General features: G+C 54.1%; 1 protein-coding gene across 4 annotated transcripts in view; it reads right to left on the bottom strand.

Moving 5' to 3' along the window:
- Positions 1-2,133: 2,133 nt before the first annotated feature.
- The window catches only part of MYO1C (myosin IC), a 45,086-nt gene continuing 32,380 nt past the window's right edge, over positions 2,134-14,839 (bottom strand). For all 4 annotated transcript variants that reach the window (XM_083479796.1, XM_083479798.1, XM_083479797.1 and 1 more), the window contains exons 9-32: positions 14,238-14,309; positions 13,951-14,070; positions 13,661-13,746; positions 13,227-13,332; positions 12,769-12,849; positions 11,931-12,022; positions 10,935-11,029; positions 10,730-10,776; positions 10,526-10,606; positions 10,313-10,418; positions 9,495-9,612; positions 9,125-9,238; positions 8,962-9,038; positions 8,745-8,813; positions 7,822-7,906; positions 7,503-7,662; positions 6,469-6,552; positions 6,246-6,339; positions 6,108-6,163; positions 5,776-5,911; positions 5,090-5,160; positions 4,810-4,907; positions 4,108-4,207; positions 2,134-3,782 (exon numbers count right to left, since the gene is read on the bottom strand). In XM_083479796.1, coding sequence (XP_083335922.1) covers positions 3,756-3,782; positions 4,108-4,207; positions 4,810-4,907; positions 5,090-5,160; positions 5,776-5,911; positions 6,108-6,163; positions 6,246-6,339; positions 6,469-6,552; positions 7,503-7,662; positions 7,822-7,906; positions 8,745-8,813; positions 8,962-9,038; positions 9,125-9,238; positions 9,495-9,612; positions 10,313-10,418; positions 10,526-10,606; positions 10,730-10,776; positions 10,935-11,029; positions 11,931-12,022; positions 12,769-12,849; positions 13,227-13,332; positions 13,661-13,746; positions 13,951-14,070; positions 14,238-14,309 — 2,175 coding nt within the window. In that variant the 3' untranslated portion in view covers positions 2,134-3,755. The remainder of the gene's footprint in view (positions 3,783-4,107; positions 4,208-4,809; positions 4,908-5,089; positions 5,161-5,775; positions 5,912-6,107; positions 6,164-6,245; positions 6,340-6,468; positions 6,553-7,502; positions 7,663-7,821; positions 7,907-8,744; positions 8,814-8,961; positions 9,039-9,124; positions 9,239-9,494; positions 9,613-10,312; positions 10,419-10,525; positions 10,607-10,729; positions 10,777-10,934; positions 11,030-11,930; positions 12,023-12,768; positions 12,850-13,226; positions 13,333-13,660; positions 13,747-13,950; positions 14,071-14,237; positions 14,310-14,839) is intronic.

Here is a 14,839-nt window from a genome sequence, read left to right on the forward strand (position 1 = left end):
CCTCAGACTGCTCTCTACTGAACCCTCTCAAAAGTGGGGAATGCTTCAGCACTCAACCAGCACCTGCCAGGCCCCCATCAGTCTCCATCCCTTCCAGTAATATGCTTAGTGATGCCTTTCAGTACCCTTCCTGGTGAGTGGGTAGGGGCTTGGGGCTCTTAACAGTGTTTCCCTCTTGAATGATGCCAAGAATTGTAGTTGGTACTGGAGGGTTAAAATGGATTGCTTGATTCAAGTGCCCATTCCTTTCAGCAGCCGCCCATTTTCATTTTTGAGAGCTGTTCCCTTCTCCCACCCCCCATTTCTCAAAATGCCAAATGAGCCAGTGGTATGGCGAGTCTGCACATTAACGGGTTGGTTTGTTTGGGGCAAGTGAGGTTCTGGCATTGCCCTTGGGCTAACGGCTGCTACTGCTCCTACCTGCACATAGAACTGAGGTTAATGGATCCCTTTCCTAGGGGTATATCTGAAAAGAGTGAGCATCTAGCCTGTCACAAGAACCACCCGTCCGTTGAAATGCAGCCTGGAGCAAATGACTGGCCCCAGGACCCCTTTTCTTTGTATTGGCCATGGAGTGGCCGTCTTGGGTGCCTTGTTTGGCAATCGGAGCCAGGAGCCTGGTCATCCTCCTGTGTTCCTAGGGCGGTGGCCTTCAGCCCCCCCAGTCCCCAGAAACGCAATGAACAGATCATACTAGTGTTGTGTGAAAGGGGTGCAGTTGCACAAACGGTTCCTTGCACTTGCATGGACTCTTCATACTTTTTAGCTATTTATACTTTAGTGGGTGCAAGATGAGGGAAGCCGCTTTGCAGCACCAACTGTACTACAGCTCTGATGAGAAACAGGTCACACACCCATAATACTTGTGCCCTCCCCTTTCTGACTGAACAGGTGACAGCAGACGGTTGCTACCAAGGACTGCACAGCAAGGGGGATTGCAGTAGCTTGCCATTAGGCCTCATTCTGAGGCTGCTTGCTTCATCTTTCTTTGCTGCTAGCTGGAACCATATTGGACTCTAATCTATAGAGGGAGAGGCTGGCACGCCAAGCTCCAGGAGCAGTGAAGTAGAGGCAGACAAGGGCAAGAAATTTTCTGCTCAACATCCACCCCATCCCTGGCTGCCATTGCAGGCACCGTCACTTAGCGATCTGCCACTTCCCTCAGTGCTGGGCAGCAACAAATCTTGTTACATGAATTTTTGATACAAGGAAGGAAAACACCAAATGGTGCTGTAGGAGTCTGGCAGTGCCCAGCTGCTGGCTGCTATTGCATCTTTGGGGTCCCCATCAACTATTCCCTAAGAAGAGGTTGGAATTGGGAGTTTCTAGTTTCTTCACAGGTAATTCTACTTCATGGGACCAGTTATCAGTTTAAAGCAAGAATTGAGCACACTAATGGGAAGATTTGAGTTGCCACCACTGTCCATCCCCAAATGGGTCTGTGAAAGTCACCCCAACTCCTCCTCTTCTACCTTCAACTCCCCTCTGAACTTGTATTGTGTACTGGTATATATATTTTACAAAATAAAGGGTTTTCCAGGCCAATTAAAGCCACACAGGATGCTGCCTTATGTAAGGTGAGAGTAATTCTCCATCTGGAGTATTTGGCATAGTGTCTGTTTCAGGGGTGGTGGGCTTCTGGCCCACAAAGCCAAGGTAATGGTGGTTTTGTGGGGGGGTGGGGGGTGGATGCTGCAGCCTTGGGCTAGGTGGACAAAGTACAGCCCGGCCCCAAACTGCAATGATGAGGAAAATCATCGAACTCTGAAGGAGGAACAATCTGAGGGGTGGCAAGGGTCATTTCCTTTATTAGGTGAGGCTGGGTAGGAAAATGGTCTCCTGGACGTGCATCTCTACATCCACCCCAGCCCCCCCCCCTTGGGCTAAGAGCCCAGTCTGCCTACCAGTGGCTTCTCTGGATTTCAGCTCCTTTTAAACTGGCAGTGCTGTGATTTGAGCAGCTTCCACTGAGCTGTAATTTCTAGGCTAGGCCAAATGCACACCTCCTCCTGCAGCTTTTACATCTGACCCAGGCTAAGAGATCTCTCTAGCTAAAGCCACAGTCTGCCACCTGTCATTCATGGACAATGTCCCCGTGCACTTTAAAGCTAGTTTGTAATGCAAAGAAAAATCTGATTTTAGTAAAAATTTATTTGGCATTTATATAGCAATAGTGCATTAAATCTTATATACACTATAGCATGGACAGCATTCCAGGCCTGGTGCAACATTTTTTCCCGTCGGAAAAGAAAATCTAATTGGGCTTCTGAAGGTCAGCCGCAGCAGCAGCAGGATGCGAAGGATACAAGTGCACCAAGTTCTACATCTTGCCCACCAGTAATGCAAAATCTAAGAATGCCTTTAAGCTTGTCCAGTCCAACCACAAAAGTGACTCGTATTCACATTTTTACACTAAAGAAGTTTTTCCTTTATCTTGAGCAATTGTCCTTGAAAGCACTGCAGCTGCTGTTACTGATGACTTGTTAACTACCTTCAAAAGATATCATAGCTCCTCCTTTTTTGTTTTATGGGATTAAAGAAGTGCTCAAACTTTTGTGGGTCTTGTAAAAGACAAATCATACCTCCACATGGCAATTAAGAAATGAAAAGAATTCTGACTCAATGAATAGGGCTTTTCATATAATTTGAACATTCAGATTTAAAACGATATTTGGACACCAGATGGAACTGTTTCACAAAAAGCTTACCAAAACCAAAAGGTTGGTTTAGTGTCTTAATGGTGGTAAAAAAACCAATACTTTTGCTTCCAAAACCCAGGGGTTCCCACTGGAGCAGCCAAACACTAGAGCCTAAATTAAGCACCTTTGCATTCTTAAAACTGCACTTTATTTGAAAAGGCATTTTAAAAGCTCTGGTTCTGTTTCCATGCTTGTCACTTCATGATAAAATACCCTGCAAAGGCTGGGGGTAGATGGGATGAAAGTTCATAGCGGGGAGGGCAGTAACTTAACAGGGGGAGAAACCCCAGAGGTAGCATGTGGGGGAAGGAAGCCATCATTGCCAACTGTCCCAACTAAGCTGGCTGCAATAAGGCCTGGGGCAGACAGATATTCCAGGCAAATAGCCACGAAGGACCAGAAGCCCCTCCCAGCACAAAGGGATAGAGGTGCAAGCATGCCAGTCCTCTCTTGCAGCAAAAGCAGCCCAGGTTTTTGATGCAAGATGCCACAAGACTGAACTGAGGAAATGAGAAGGTCAGGGCAAGGCAGATGGGCATTAATTATAGATTGCTATCACAGCTCTTCCACTTAAAAATAAGAAAATAGTTTTCAAAGTGCAAACATCCCATACAATGAGCTAGGGCATACTAACAGAATTACACACATGTATTATGGCTTTTACATTTTCATACAAAGCATCAAAAAATCTAGGAGAAAACATCTTCATAAAATATTTTTAGTATAAAATTTGGCATTTCGTTTAGTTGGCCGGCAGCTCTACAGGTTCTCTCCCTGCTGCTGCTGTTCTGGGTCTGGCCTTGATGTGGCACACAGCCGTTCGATGCCCAGGGGACAGAGCGGCCACCACTGCTGTGACAAAAGGTTCCTGCCTGGTACGATGGAAACCAAAGGACATAATTAGAGGATAATTCTTTGGATCTGCAGGTCTTTGGTAGCTAGAAAGAAGGTCTGCAAAGCAGCCCCCACCCCCAAAAAAGTTGGCAGGGAAAGTGTCCAGCCAGGATTACAGAATGTCGCCCGACGAAGAGGTTCCTTGCGGAAGGGCAGCTTTTGTCATCGAGAATTCAGACGAGGAGCCACCTGAGAAGAAGACAAAGGTCAGCTGTGGAAGGAGAGCAACAGCTAGCCCAAAGCAGCTATTCCTGCTCAGAACTGAACAAGGTGAGCTGGCAAGGAGCCGGGTCAGCACTGTGCAGGAACTGAGGCAGGGCTTTGCCAAGAGGGACGAGAGGCTTCTGGCGCAGCATGAACAGCTGCATAAAGCCTATGGCACCTGCAGGGTCACAGGGAGAGCTGCCATCAAAGCACAGTCACAGAGACTGGCTTAGGAGCCGCATGGAGTGACCCCTGGGGGTGGGCAGGAGGGTGGAGCCACTCCCAGCTTGGCCAGCCCAATGCTACTTACAACCGCAAGATGGCCGTTCTTGGCTTTGGCGACCAGCAGTTCGGATCCCGATGTGAAATCAATGATGCCCTCTTTGCCTTGCCCAACAGTGAACTTTATGCTGTAGAGAAAGGGAAGGAGAAGAGTTGGGGGGCAGCTTCTACTGGGGCATCTTGGCTCAAAGCACAAAAGCGGAACTTGGGACCTAGCTGAGCCACGTCAAATCCATGTCACCACATACCCAGGGGTGGGATTAATAGATGGAAATTGGTATCATAATTTGACAATAAAAGGCAGGATTAAAATCAAAACCAACAAACAAGTCTTGTCACTAGTACTGCCTCTTAAGTACAGTGACCCAATCTTCAACATGCTTCTCGTACATTCTTTTTGCAGTCCTAACATCCCTTTAATTCAGGCCATGGCTGTCTGCAGAGGAACAATCTGAGGCTGAGAGACTGGCCTCTGGTGAGCTGGGATTTGATACCAGGGCTTTTTGTCTGCATTGCCCAGTGGCCTGGTGTGGCACTGGCTTTCCACAGCAGCGCAAAATACACAGGACATTCTTCTGGCAAAGCCGCTTGATCTATAGAGTGCCCCTTCCCTTGATAAAGCAGGAACAGGCCTGGAGGCCTTTACTCTTAAGAGAAGCAGGAGGGCGGCAGCTCATATGACCCACATCAGACAGGCACACATTCTAAAATAAAAGTATAGCAAGCTCACCTGCCCTGGTTGATATTCACACTGTTTACTTTGTTGGCACAGATTGCAATTTTGGTCAGAGTCTCAATCACAAAATCACTCTGTAGCACCACGTCTCCCTGGAAAACAAACCAAATGTCTTTCAGAGAGATTTTCGAATTCCCACAAGGTACAAATCTGTTGGGAATCTGGCTGCTCATCACTGGACTGAGCCACCAAACCCCAAATCCAGCATGTGCCTGGTCCCTCGCCCAAATTTCCTCCCCTCCCAAGCCCACAGCTAAAAGAGCAGAGAAGGCACCTTCTGCTTGTTATCCTCCCGGACCACGTGGAGAACGAAAAGGCTGTCACTCAAGCTGCTGACGGACATTCCTGATGAGACAAGAAAGGGCCATTTTGCTTGGCACGGCCACCTTTCTCTTCTGTGGCAACACTGGCAGCTCCAGCCCTCTGGGCAGAACAGGCCCCCCCTTGCCACCTACAGAGCTCCAAGATAGGAAGCTCCGTCAGCGACCTGGGCAGGGGAGAGAGGCCCACAAACAGGCCCCACAATGCCAGCAGCCAGCCACGTTCTGGAAAGTGCATCTAAAATCTCAGAGGACAACAAATTTCTCTGAGTTGGCCGCATGCATGTTTGGATTTGGATTTGATATCCCGCCTTTCACTCCCTTTAAGGAGTCTCCAAGCGGCTCACATTCTCCTTTCCCTTCCTCCCCCACAACAAACACTCTGTGAGGTGAGTGGGGCTGAGAGACTTCAGAGAAGTGTGACTGGCCCAAGGTCACCCAGCAGCTGCATGTGGAGGAGCGGAGACGCGAACCCGGTTCCCCAGATTGCGTGACTACCACTCTTAACCACTACACCACACTGTTTCACAAACAACAGCTCCCAACAACGGGGACCAGGCAACGCTTGCTCCAAAAGCAGCTTCTCCCCCCCCCCCAGCCTCCAGGCCAGCCAAGCGCTTGTTGGTCGCCATCTCCGCACCTGACAGGTTGCCGTAGTCAATCCGCTGCTTGACCTTGGCCTCTTCAACCAGCAGAATTGCATTCTGGGTGAGCAGCAGCTGCCGGGCTCTGGCCTTGTAGCCTTTGCGGTCGTACTTGGTCACGGGAACGGCATACTGAAAGGAGCAGCGAGAATCCCAACAGCAAATTTCCACAGTGCCTGAAGCAGCCTCCAGACAAGAGGCTACGGGGGGCAGCAGGGAAGAGTGGCAACTTCCATCCCGGCCAGCCCTTCTGGGCTGGCTCGGCCTCCTTGCGCCCTTCCTTCAGAGCCCCTGAGCTGGGGCCAAAGAGCCGCCGTGGCTCACTTACCTTGAGCGTCTCATTTCCCAGCACTTGAAGGACTTTGGCATTAATCTCTTCGCTACCTGCCGCAAAAAGGAAAGAAGGGGGGCAGTTGGAAGCAGCTAGCTGGAGACGGCAGCCCCACCCCTGGCCAGCCCCACTCACCAAGGCGGGTGTTAAGGAAGAGGCGAGGGACGCTCTGAGGATAGTTGTCCTTTTTCCCCTTGAAGATCTCGCTGGCCACCACTTTCTGCTCCAGCTGCGGGAGAGACACGCGGCGTCACAGAGCTCCCCAGGGAAAGGAGGAGCCACTGGGAAGCTGCTCACAGAGAGCACTTCTCCCTGGGGTGGGACAGGCAGGGAAGGAGGCAGCCCCAGCGCTACCCACCTGCAGCTTCCACTCGGGGCTGATTCTCTTGCAGTAGCTCCACACCATGTTCTGCATGCAGAGGTCTCTCAGCAGCTGAGATGCCTGAAGGACAAGGGGCAAAAGCAGCTGCCAGGTGGAAAGGGAGACCACAAGGGATAGCAGGAGGGCAAAGACACACACCCCCCGTCACCCCCTGGGCACACCATACGAGGAAGGAGGAGCATTTGGGCAGCTTTTAAGCTCTCAGGACCTACGGAGACACCAGCTCACAGATTTCACTGGCCCCAAGCTGCGAGGGCCCCCTCTGGACATTTGCACAGGGTTCAGGGCAGCCTTGCGGCCTGAATAGGAGGTGGTGGCAATGGCACAACTTCAAACTTAAAGGTTTCCTTAGACAAAAGCTCCCTGCCAAGAGGACCATCTGTTGCTCCTCCTCCTGAGCTAGATATTTGGAGGTCAGAGAGGGGCTTTCTCCCCGCTTCATGCTTTTGCCTGCCTGAATAACACTTTGGGAATGAAAGCAGGCCTCCACCTCTTGAGAAGATGGGCCTGGCGCTTGTGGAGCCTCCAGCTCCTTGTACATCACATCTGAGGGAGGGAGGGAGGGAGGGAGGGAGGGAGAGGAGGGAGGGGCAGTGTCTGGCACCAGGTCAAAGCCATCAAGAATCTTCCCTCTCCTCTCCCTGCCAAATGTCCCACAATTCCCAGACTGGGTTGCAGAGTCTGTTTTGCTGACTCCCTTTGGAACATTAACAACAACAACACAACATTTATAAACTGCTTAATATTTGAAAATCTCTTTGGACTGCAAGGAGGGGGGAGCACTATCACAAGGATCCAGGTTGGTTCATTTGAAAGCAGAGCATCTCATTCAGCCAGGAGACGGTGGCCTAGACACTCTTTTTTTGCTGTCACCCACAACTGCTGATGGACAAAGGACGTGGGACATGCAGGCCCCTGCTTGGATCCAGGCCCGGGACAGCAGCAGGAGGAGGAGCTCCTTGGGCGAGGCAGGGCGCTCCCCCACCCCACTGCGCTGCCCCTGGAGCTACCTCTCTCAGGGAGGGCGGAGGCACCGGCCAGGACTTGTCCAGAACGTTCCGGGGCAGGTTCCGCTTCAAGTTCATCAGGAAGGAATAGCGGATGTAGTCAAGGAAGTATTCGTTCTCGGGGCAGCGAGCATAATTCCGGTAAATAAACCCCTTGATGAACCTGCAGGGAGATCCAGGGAAAGGCTTCTTAGGAGAGCAGAGTGGCACTGACCCCCCCCCAACAGCCCCCACCTCCCCTCACAAGACCTGCAAGGGGCAGGGTGTGCCCGCCCCCCCCCGCCCCTCGGCCCAGGGAAGGGAAAAGGGAGCCCAGACGCACCGCCGGACGGTCTCCACGGCCCGCTTCTTCTTGGCTGCCTTGCGCCGCCCCAGTGTCCCTCGCCACCAGGACTGGATAGTGATGGCTGGAGGGAGCAAAGAGGGGGAGACGGGGGTCAGGGGCACAGGACAGTGCTGGTGAGGGGACAGGAATGGTGGAAGGAGCCTGGAGAAGGGCGGCCTGGGAGCCTGGCACAGAGGCGGCCACTCCTTCTCCACTGCTCCAGAGGGCACCACCTGCAAGGGTTCGCTGGTTCTGGCCAAAGGGAGGGCAGACAAACTCCCTTAGAGCAAGGGCTCTTCAGTGGGAGAAGAGGCTGCCGCAGGAGGTGGCCGGGGGGGTCCTTGCCAGAGATGCAGGAGGATACCCAACTCTCTCTCTCTCTCGCTCTCTCTCTCTGGGCATTTTGCGATTCCCAATCTTCCCTCCTGAAATGTTGCTGGCTGGCCTTTGCTGGACCCGCAAGGGAGGTCTGCTCCAAGGCATTAGGGCTTCCTGAGGTGAATGAGATGAATCCCCGCTCTCCAGCCGTTCCAGATGCAGAAGCCAATGGGGCTGGGCACGGACTCTTCAACACAGGCCAGCCATGGGCGGCAAAGCAGTGGGTGTGCCACCCTGTCCCTCCCTGGCAGCTGCCTGCCTGCCACTCGTGGCAGGAGCTGCCCTGAGGAAAGGCGCAGAAGCAGCCCCCACGGCCTGCCCCACCTGCAAATGGCTGCTGGAGCAAGCAGAGCAGAGGGCCCAGAAACGCCCCTGCGAGGGAGGCCCTTGCCCTGCCCACCCCCCTGCTGGCCTCAGGGGCTGCTTGGAGCGCCAGCCCTGCTGCTTAACTGGGGCCACCTTGAGCATGACTGCTCCTGTGATGGACAGGAAGGGAGGGTCTGTTCCTAGAGGAGAAGCCAAGAGCCATCGCCGCTTCTTACCTGACAGCTTCATCTGCTGAAACTTCTTCCGCCGGTAGTAGCCTCTCCAGCCTGCCTGGAGCTTTGTGGCTGAAGCCAGGGAGGGAAGAGGCACATTGAGCACAGAGATGCCCCCCCGGCAGCCTCAAAGGTTGCTGGGGCCCAGCGCCCACCTTCCTTGACCCCCGGAGGGCCCCAGGCATTCCCTGCCCCCAGACTCCCCGATGGGCAAACTCACCCAGACTCTGCTTCCGGATCTCCAGGCTGTCTTCTGTCGCAAAGAGAGTCTTGGGGAAACGAATAAATATTTTTGTCCTGGAAAGGAAATTATCCGTAAGAGAGAGAGAACGTTGATCCCCCCACCCCCACCTGGGGCAGCACCCCAAGACTCAGCCGCCTACCTGCCCATCTTGAACTCCTCCTGCTTGTAGCCAAGGTGTTTCACAAGCACAGCCACGCCGTCGTGGGGCCTCCCGTCCCAGGTGGGCCACGTGTCGGGACACAGAGACTTGTACCTGGCCAGGGAAGGGATGGCAGCCTGGTCACATGACCAAGGGAGCGCCAGGCAGAGCCCCCAAGCCCCCAGAAGCTGTATGAGGATCCTGCTGCCCTTCTCCTCTGAGGGGGCTGGAGCTGCCACAACCCCCCTCCCTTGGCGTAAGATTGCAGGCAGAGCGACCACCCTTCATTTCGCCCCCAGGAGCCACCTGCTCCCTCCGAATCCATTCCTGCGCTGCAATGTTCCTGCACAGGGTTTGCACGCACACCTACCTCTGGAGGAAGACTTCGTATTTTCGCCGATAAGCAAAGCCAGCCCGACGCACTCTCAGGTTCTCCATCAAGCCCAAGTACTTCACCTGGTGCCGGATCAAAACTTCATCAAAACGGCCTAGAAAATGATCAGAATGAAGGAGTAAAGGTAAAGGGACCCGTGACCATTAGGTCCAGTCGTGGCCGACTCTGGGGTTGCGGCGCTCATCTCGCTTTATTGGCCGAGGGAGCCGGCGTACAGCTTCCGGGTCATGTGGCCAGCATGACTAAGCCGCTTCTGGAGAACCAGAGCAGCGCACGGAAACACCATTTACCTTCCTGCCGGAGCGGTACCGATTTATCTATTTGAACTTTGACAAGCTTTCGAACTGCTAGGTTGTCAGGAGCAGGGACTGAGCAATGGGAGCTCACCCCGTCGCGGGGATTCAAACCACGACCTTCTGATTGGCAAGTCCTAGGCTCTGGGGTTTAACCCACAGTGCCACCTGCGTCCCCAGAATGAAGGAGAGTAACCCGTAAAAAAGGGCAGCTGGGCCAATGCCCTGCCCAGCGCCTGGGTTGCCCTCTTGCTGTCTATGGAGCTATTCTTCCACAGTAGACAGTGCCCCCCCCTTCAAGAACGGGGCAGTGCAAGCCAGGCAACATCAGAGGAGGCCTAGGCGGCAGCCAGAGCTTGTAAGTTGGGAGTTTTTGAGAAACGTCAGAGATGAGAAACCTGGAAAGGGGGGAATCCAGCCAAGGCTCAGAATGCCCCCAGACCCCCACACCAGCACTCCCTGCCCTCTGGGAAGGAAGCAGGGACAGAGGCTCAGACCCACCCGCCTGCTTGGCGTCGTTGGGCTTGATGCAGCGGATGTAGGAGGGGTCCTTGGACATCAGGATTTCCATGAGCTTCGTGAGGCTGTTCTTGAACTGTGTCACTGCCTGCAATGGAGGAGAAGAGAGGAATGGAGCAGAGGGAAGGATCGCGGCCACCTGGCCTTGCAGCAGGGCCACCACCCACCACCCTCCCACTCTCTTTCGGCTCTTACTGTCTCTGGCCTCTTCTTGTCCGTCAGCTCCGCCCGGTCAAAGCACTGGTTGACAATGGGGTTCTCTGAGTTGCACATGGCCTGTGGGGGCAGCGAGAGGGAGTCACGCTGGGGCAAAGTGGGCCTGGCTTAGCCCCAGGAGCCCTTTGCACGGACAGGCACCTTCCTGCCCAGGGCACAGGCCCACTTCCAGCCGGGACTCACCTCTTTGAGGTTCCTGAAGAGGAGGTCGTTGTTCTTGTCCAGGAAACCTGGGGAAGGAAGAACAAAACCAGTGGCATAAAAGACCCTGCCAGGAGGAGCTGGAGGGAGAGTTTGCTCCTGAAACAGTGTCTGTATGGGAAGGGGGGCACAGGCACAGACGCCCCCTGCTGCCCAGCACTGCTGCCTGGAGACGACCGCCATCTACCTGCCACGTTGTAGGTGACGTCCCCTGCGTAGTGCTGCAGGCGGAACTCCTCTCGGCCCAAGGACTTCCGGGTCTTGGCATCTGCCAGCTTGTGTCTGTGGAGAGGGAAACCCCATAAATAATAATAATAATAATAATAATAATAATAATAATAATAATAATAATATATTTATATCCTGCCCCTCCCCAGCCGAAGCTGGGCTCAGGGCGGCTAACAACAATAAAATAGTACAACGCTCTAAAATCATTCATTATAAAATTAATTCAAATCAAGCCACTGGCAACCATTGGGCCAGAGCTCCGCGAAGATTGCCGAGGGAGGGAGTCAGGCTGTGCCCCGGCCAAATGCCTGGTGGAACAGCTCCGTCCTGCAGGCCCTGCAGAAAGATGTCAAGTCCCGCAGGGCCCTAGTCTCTTGTGACAGAGCGTTCCACCAGATCAGAGTCACAGCCGAAAAAGCCCTGGCTCTAGTTGAGGCCAGCCTAACCTCTCTGTGGCCCGGGACTTCCAAGATGTTTTTGTCTGAAGACCTTAAGTTTCTCTGTGGGGCATACCAGGAGAGGCAGTCCCGCAGGTATGAGGTCCTAGGCAATATAGGGCTTTAAAGGTTAAAACCAGCAGCTTAAACCTGATCCTGTACTGCACTGGGAGCCAGTGCAGCTGGTATAGCACCGGGTGAATGTAATCTTGCAGTAAGGACCCCACAAGGAGTCTCGCCGCAGCATTCTGCACCCGCTGGAGTTTCTGGGTCAGTCTCAAGGGTAGCCCCACATAGAGCGAGTTACAATAATCCAGAATGGGCAGAAGATGGGAGGGAGGGAGCCAGAATCAGTGGCTCAGGGTCCCAGAGGACAAGGTTGAGCTGGAGGGGATTGGGTCCCTATAGCAGGAGCAGATTGGCTGCTTCTGTTCTCAAAGAAGCTGCTGAAACCAAAGTGGAGCCTCCAGTCCTGGGGTGAAGATGGAGGGGCTCCTCCGGCCCCCAAGGTGACTCACGTGAGGAAGTGGGGGTGGTTCTTTATTGTCTCCTCCAGTTTCACCAGGAAGGTTGTGTCGGTGGCGTCTCCAGGCCGCAGGCACTCCTCATCCTGCAGGGCGGAAATGGAAGGACTTGGGGGTCTAGCAGGCAACACCACCCTCCTCCTCCCCACAAGACCATCACTGGAGCCTTTCGGAGCAGATGGAAGTCTCCATAGGATCGGGGGGGGCCTTGCAGGTGTCCCCAGGAGACTGCCCGCTGACCAGCTTGGCTAATGGGCCCAAAGGAGGGAGCAGAGCAGTGGGGGTGGGGGCCCAGGAGGGCATTTCCTGTGCTGTGGGGCTCCCTCCCAACAGAGGTGCCTCTCTTGTGAACATACAGACAATGTATGTTTTCAGAACCTTCCCTATTCCTTTGACTGTAAATTGTTTCCACCAATTAAAATCTTGCCTTTTTGCAGCCCTGGGACCTTTGGGGAATAACGGGACAGAAATGCTATTCCACCCCCCAACAACAGCAATAATACTAATACTAATACTAATACTAATACTAATAATAATAATAATAATAATAATAATAATAATACTTTTATTTATACCGCAACCATCTGGCTAGGTTTCCCCAGCCACCCTGGGCGGCTCACAGCATATCTAAAAACATACTAAAACATCAAACGTTAAAAACTTCCCTGTGCAAAGCTGCCCTCAGATGTCTTCTAAAAATCAGATAGCTGTTTATTTCCTTAACATCTGAAGGGGGGGGGTGTTCCACAGGGAGGGAGCCACTACCGAGAAGGCCCTCTGCCCAGAATCTTCTCACACCCTTTTCTTCAAAACGTCCTTACCAAGGACTTACCAAGACTGAAATGATGCCTTTGAATTTCTCTTCCACTAAGTCACAGATGATCTTGTTGTTGAAGTACTGGACAGGTTCCCACTGCAAAAAGGAAGCGAGAGAGTCTGAGTGAAATAGGCCCTGCTCGGGAGGAGAGGCGCATGGGGGAGCAGCTGGAGGCACCAGCCGGCTGGGCTCCCCCTTTGGCTTTAGGGGGCCTAAGGGGAAGCCCCTCACTGCCAAGAGTCAGGCATTAAGGCCTCAATTCCTTGCCCTTCAAAGGAGAAGTGACGGCTGCCACGTTCTTGGGCACCTCTCATTCAACCGAAACGTGGCCAGTAATCCAAAGTGCAAGGGCTCAGCAGAGGCCGGCTGGCCAAAGGGCTGACTCTATTTTCAGCCTCCTCAGGTGTAAATGGCAGCCCCTCCCTCGCTGGGAGAGCAGAGGAGCCCCCCCCATCACCACTCCCTGCTCTTACCGCAATTCCCTCAGCCTCGTATTCCTCTTGCTCCGACTTCAGCGTGAGCTCGATGAAGAGCTGCTGCAACTTTTCATTGCAGTAATTGATGCAGAACTGCTCAAAGCTGCAAAGGAGGGGAGGCAGAAAAGAGCTCTTGGCCCCAGCAGAGACTCTGACCCCCCTCCCCCTCCAAGCAACCACTTTCACTGAAGGGGGGTCACAGTCCCCCCTGCCACAGTCATGGGTAGCAGAGCGAGACCCACCTCCCTGCTGGGGCTGGTTCTTCTCACAGCCCTGCTGGCCTGCAGCAACCGGAGATTCAGTGGCACAGCACAAGGTCAGAGACAAACCCTCGGGGGGGGGGGGTTCCTGGTGGAGAGCAGCCTGAGGCCAGCCCTGTGCCAGGCAGCCCCTCCTCTTCCTCCACCTGGGCAGGAGCCAGGAAAACCCACCTGTTGTGCTGGAAAACCTCGAAGCCGTAGATGTCGAGCAGCCCCAGGACAGAGGCGCTGCTTCTCCAGCCCAGGCGCTCTGTCTCCTGCCAAAAGGCACAGGGGAGTGAGAGGCCCCCTGGGAACAGCACCCTCCCCTGGCCCCCCTGCCCTGCCTGCCTGGAAAACGGGGACTTTGCTCCTGTCCCAGCAAAGCCACCCTTGCAGAAGGAGGCCTGCTCCTTGTGGGCCCCTTTCCCAAAGCAAGGCCTCCTCCACGGAGGGTGCCGCCCAGGACCCAGCCTGCTGACCTTGTAGGCGAGGGACTTGTTGATCTTGCCCACGAGCCACGAGAAGGTGCGCCCGTAGATGGCCTTGGCGAGGGCGTCCCGTGCGTAAGCCGCCTGCTCCAGGTTGAGGGGGCTGACCAGCTGCAAGGAAGGAGCTGACGTCAGCCTCTCTCCGGCCAGCGGACTCGGGAGGGAGGGCCACCAGGTACCCGAACCACCTCCCTTGGAGATGGCTGCAGTGACCATCACCTGGAAACGCCCCTGGGTTGGCCTGGCCGCCTCCCCCCCCCCCCGGCCAACCCTCTTACCTCTTCCCCCTTGGCGATGATCTTCTTGTGGGTCAGAGCCTCTCGAAGCAAAGACCCTTCAACCCCCAGGAGCTGCAAGGCAGAAAAAGGAGAGCCACGGCTGAAGAGCCACAGCCAGAGCGGCCTCTGCCCACGGCTGAGGAAAAGGCTCCTTCTCAGCCCTGAGAGGAGCAGGAAGGCAGAGACCCAAACTGGGGGAGGAGTGATGGGTGCAGTGCAGCCGGGAGAGAGAGAAGGTGCCACCTGCCCCAGCCCTGCTCAGCATCAGAGAAAGGGTGTCATTAGGAGAGTGGAAGTCTGGGGGGTGGTTTGGCCTCCTCTCTTCCAGCAGCTGTGACTAATCCTCACCCCCAAAACATACTGAAGGCCTTATTCACACTTTTCAAGGACTCCAAAGTCATTTCCTCTAGCATTCCGTCTTCTGACTCCAAGAGCTGCAGGAATAAAACTGTGGCCTGCCTTTGTATTCACTGGACGTTGATTCCCCCAATGTTACTTGGCCATCTCTCAGATTCCTTCCTTTCTTTGATCCCTTCTAGAATATAAGCCTTTCTCTAGCCTTTATGACACACACACACGTCCCCCCTAAAAAACAGCCTCCA

The sequence above is a fragment of the Podarcis liolepis genome (assembly GCF_965112155.1).
Source record: "Podarcis liolepis genome assembly, chromosome: 16".
NCBI classification, from domain to species: domain Eukaryota; kingdom Metazoa; phylum Chordata; class Lepidosauria; order Squamata; family Lacertidae; genus Podarcis; species Podarcis liolepis.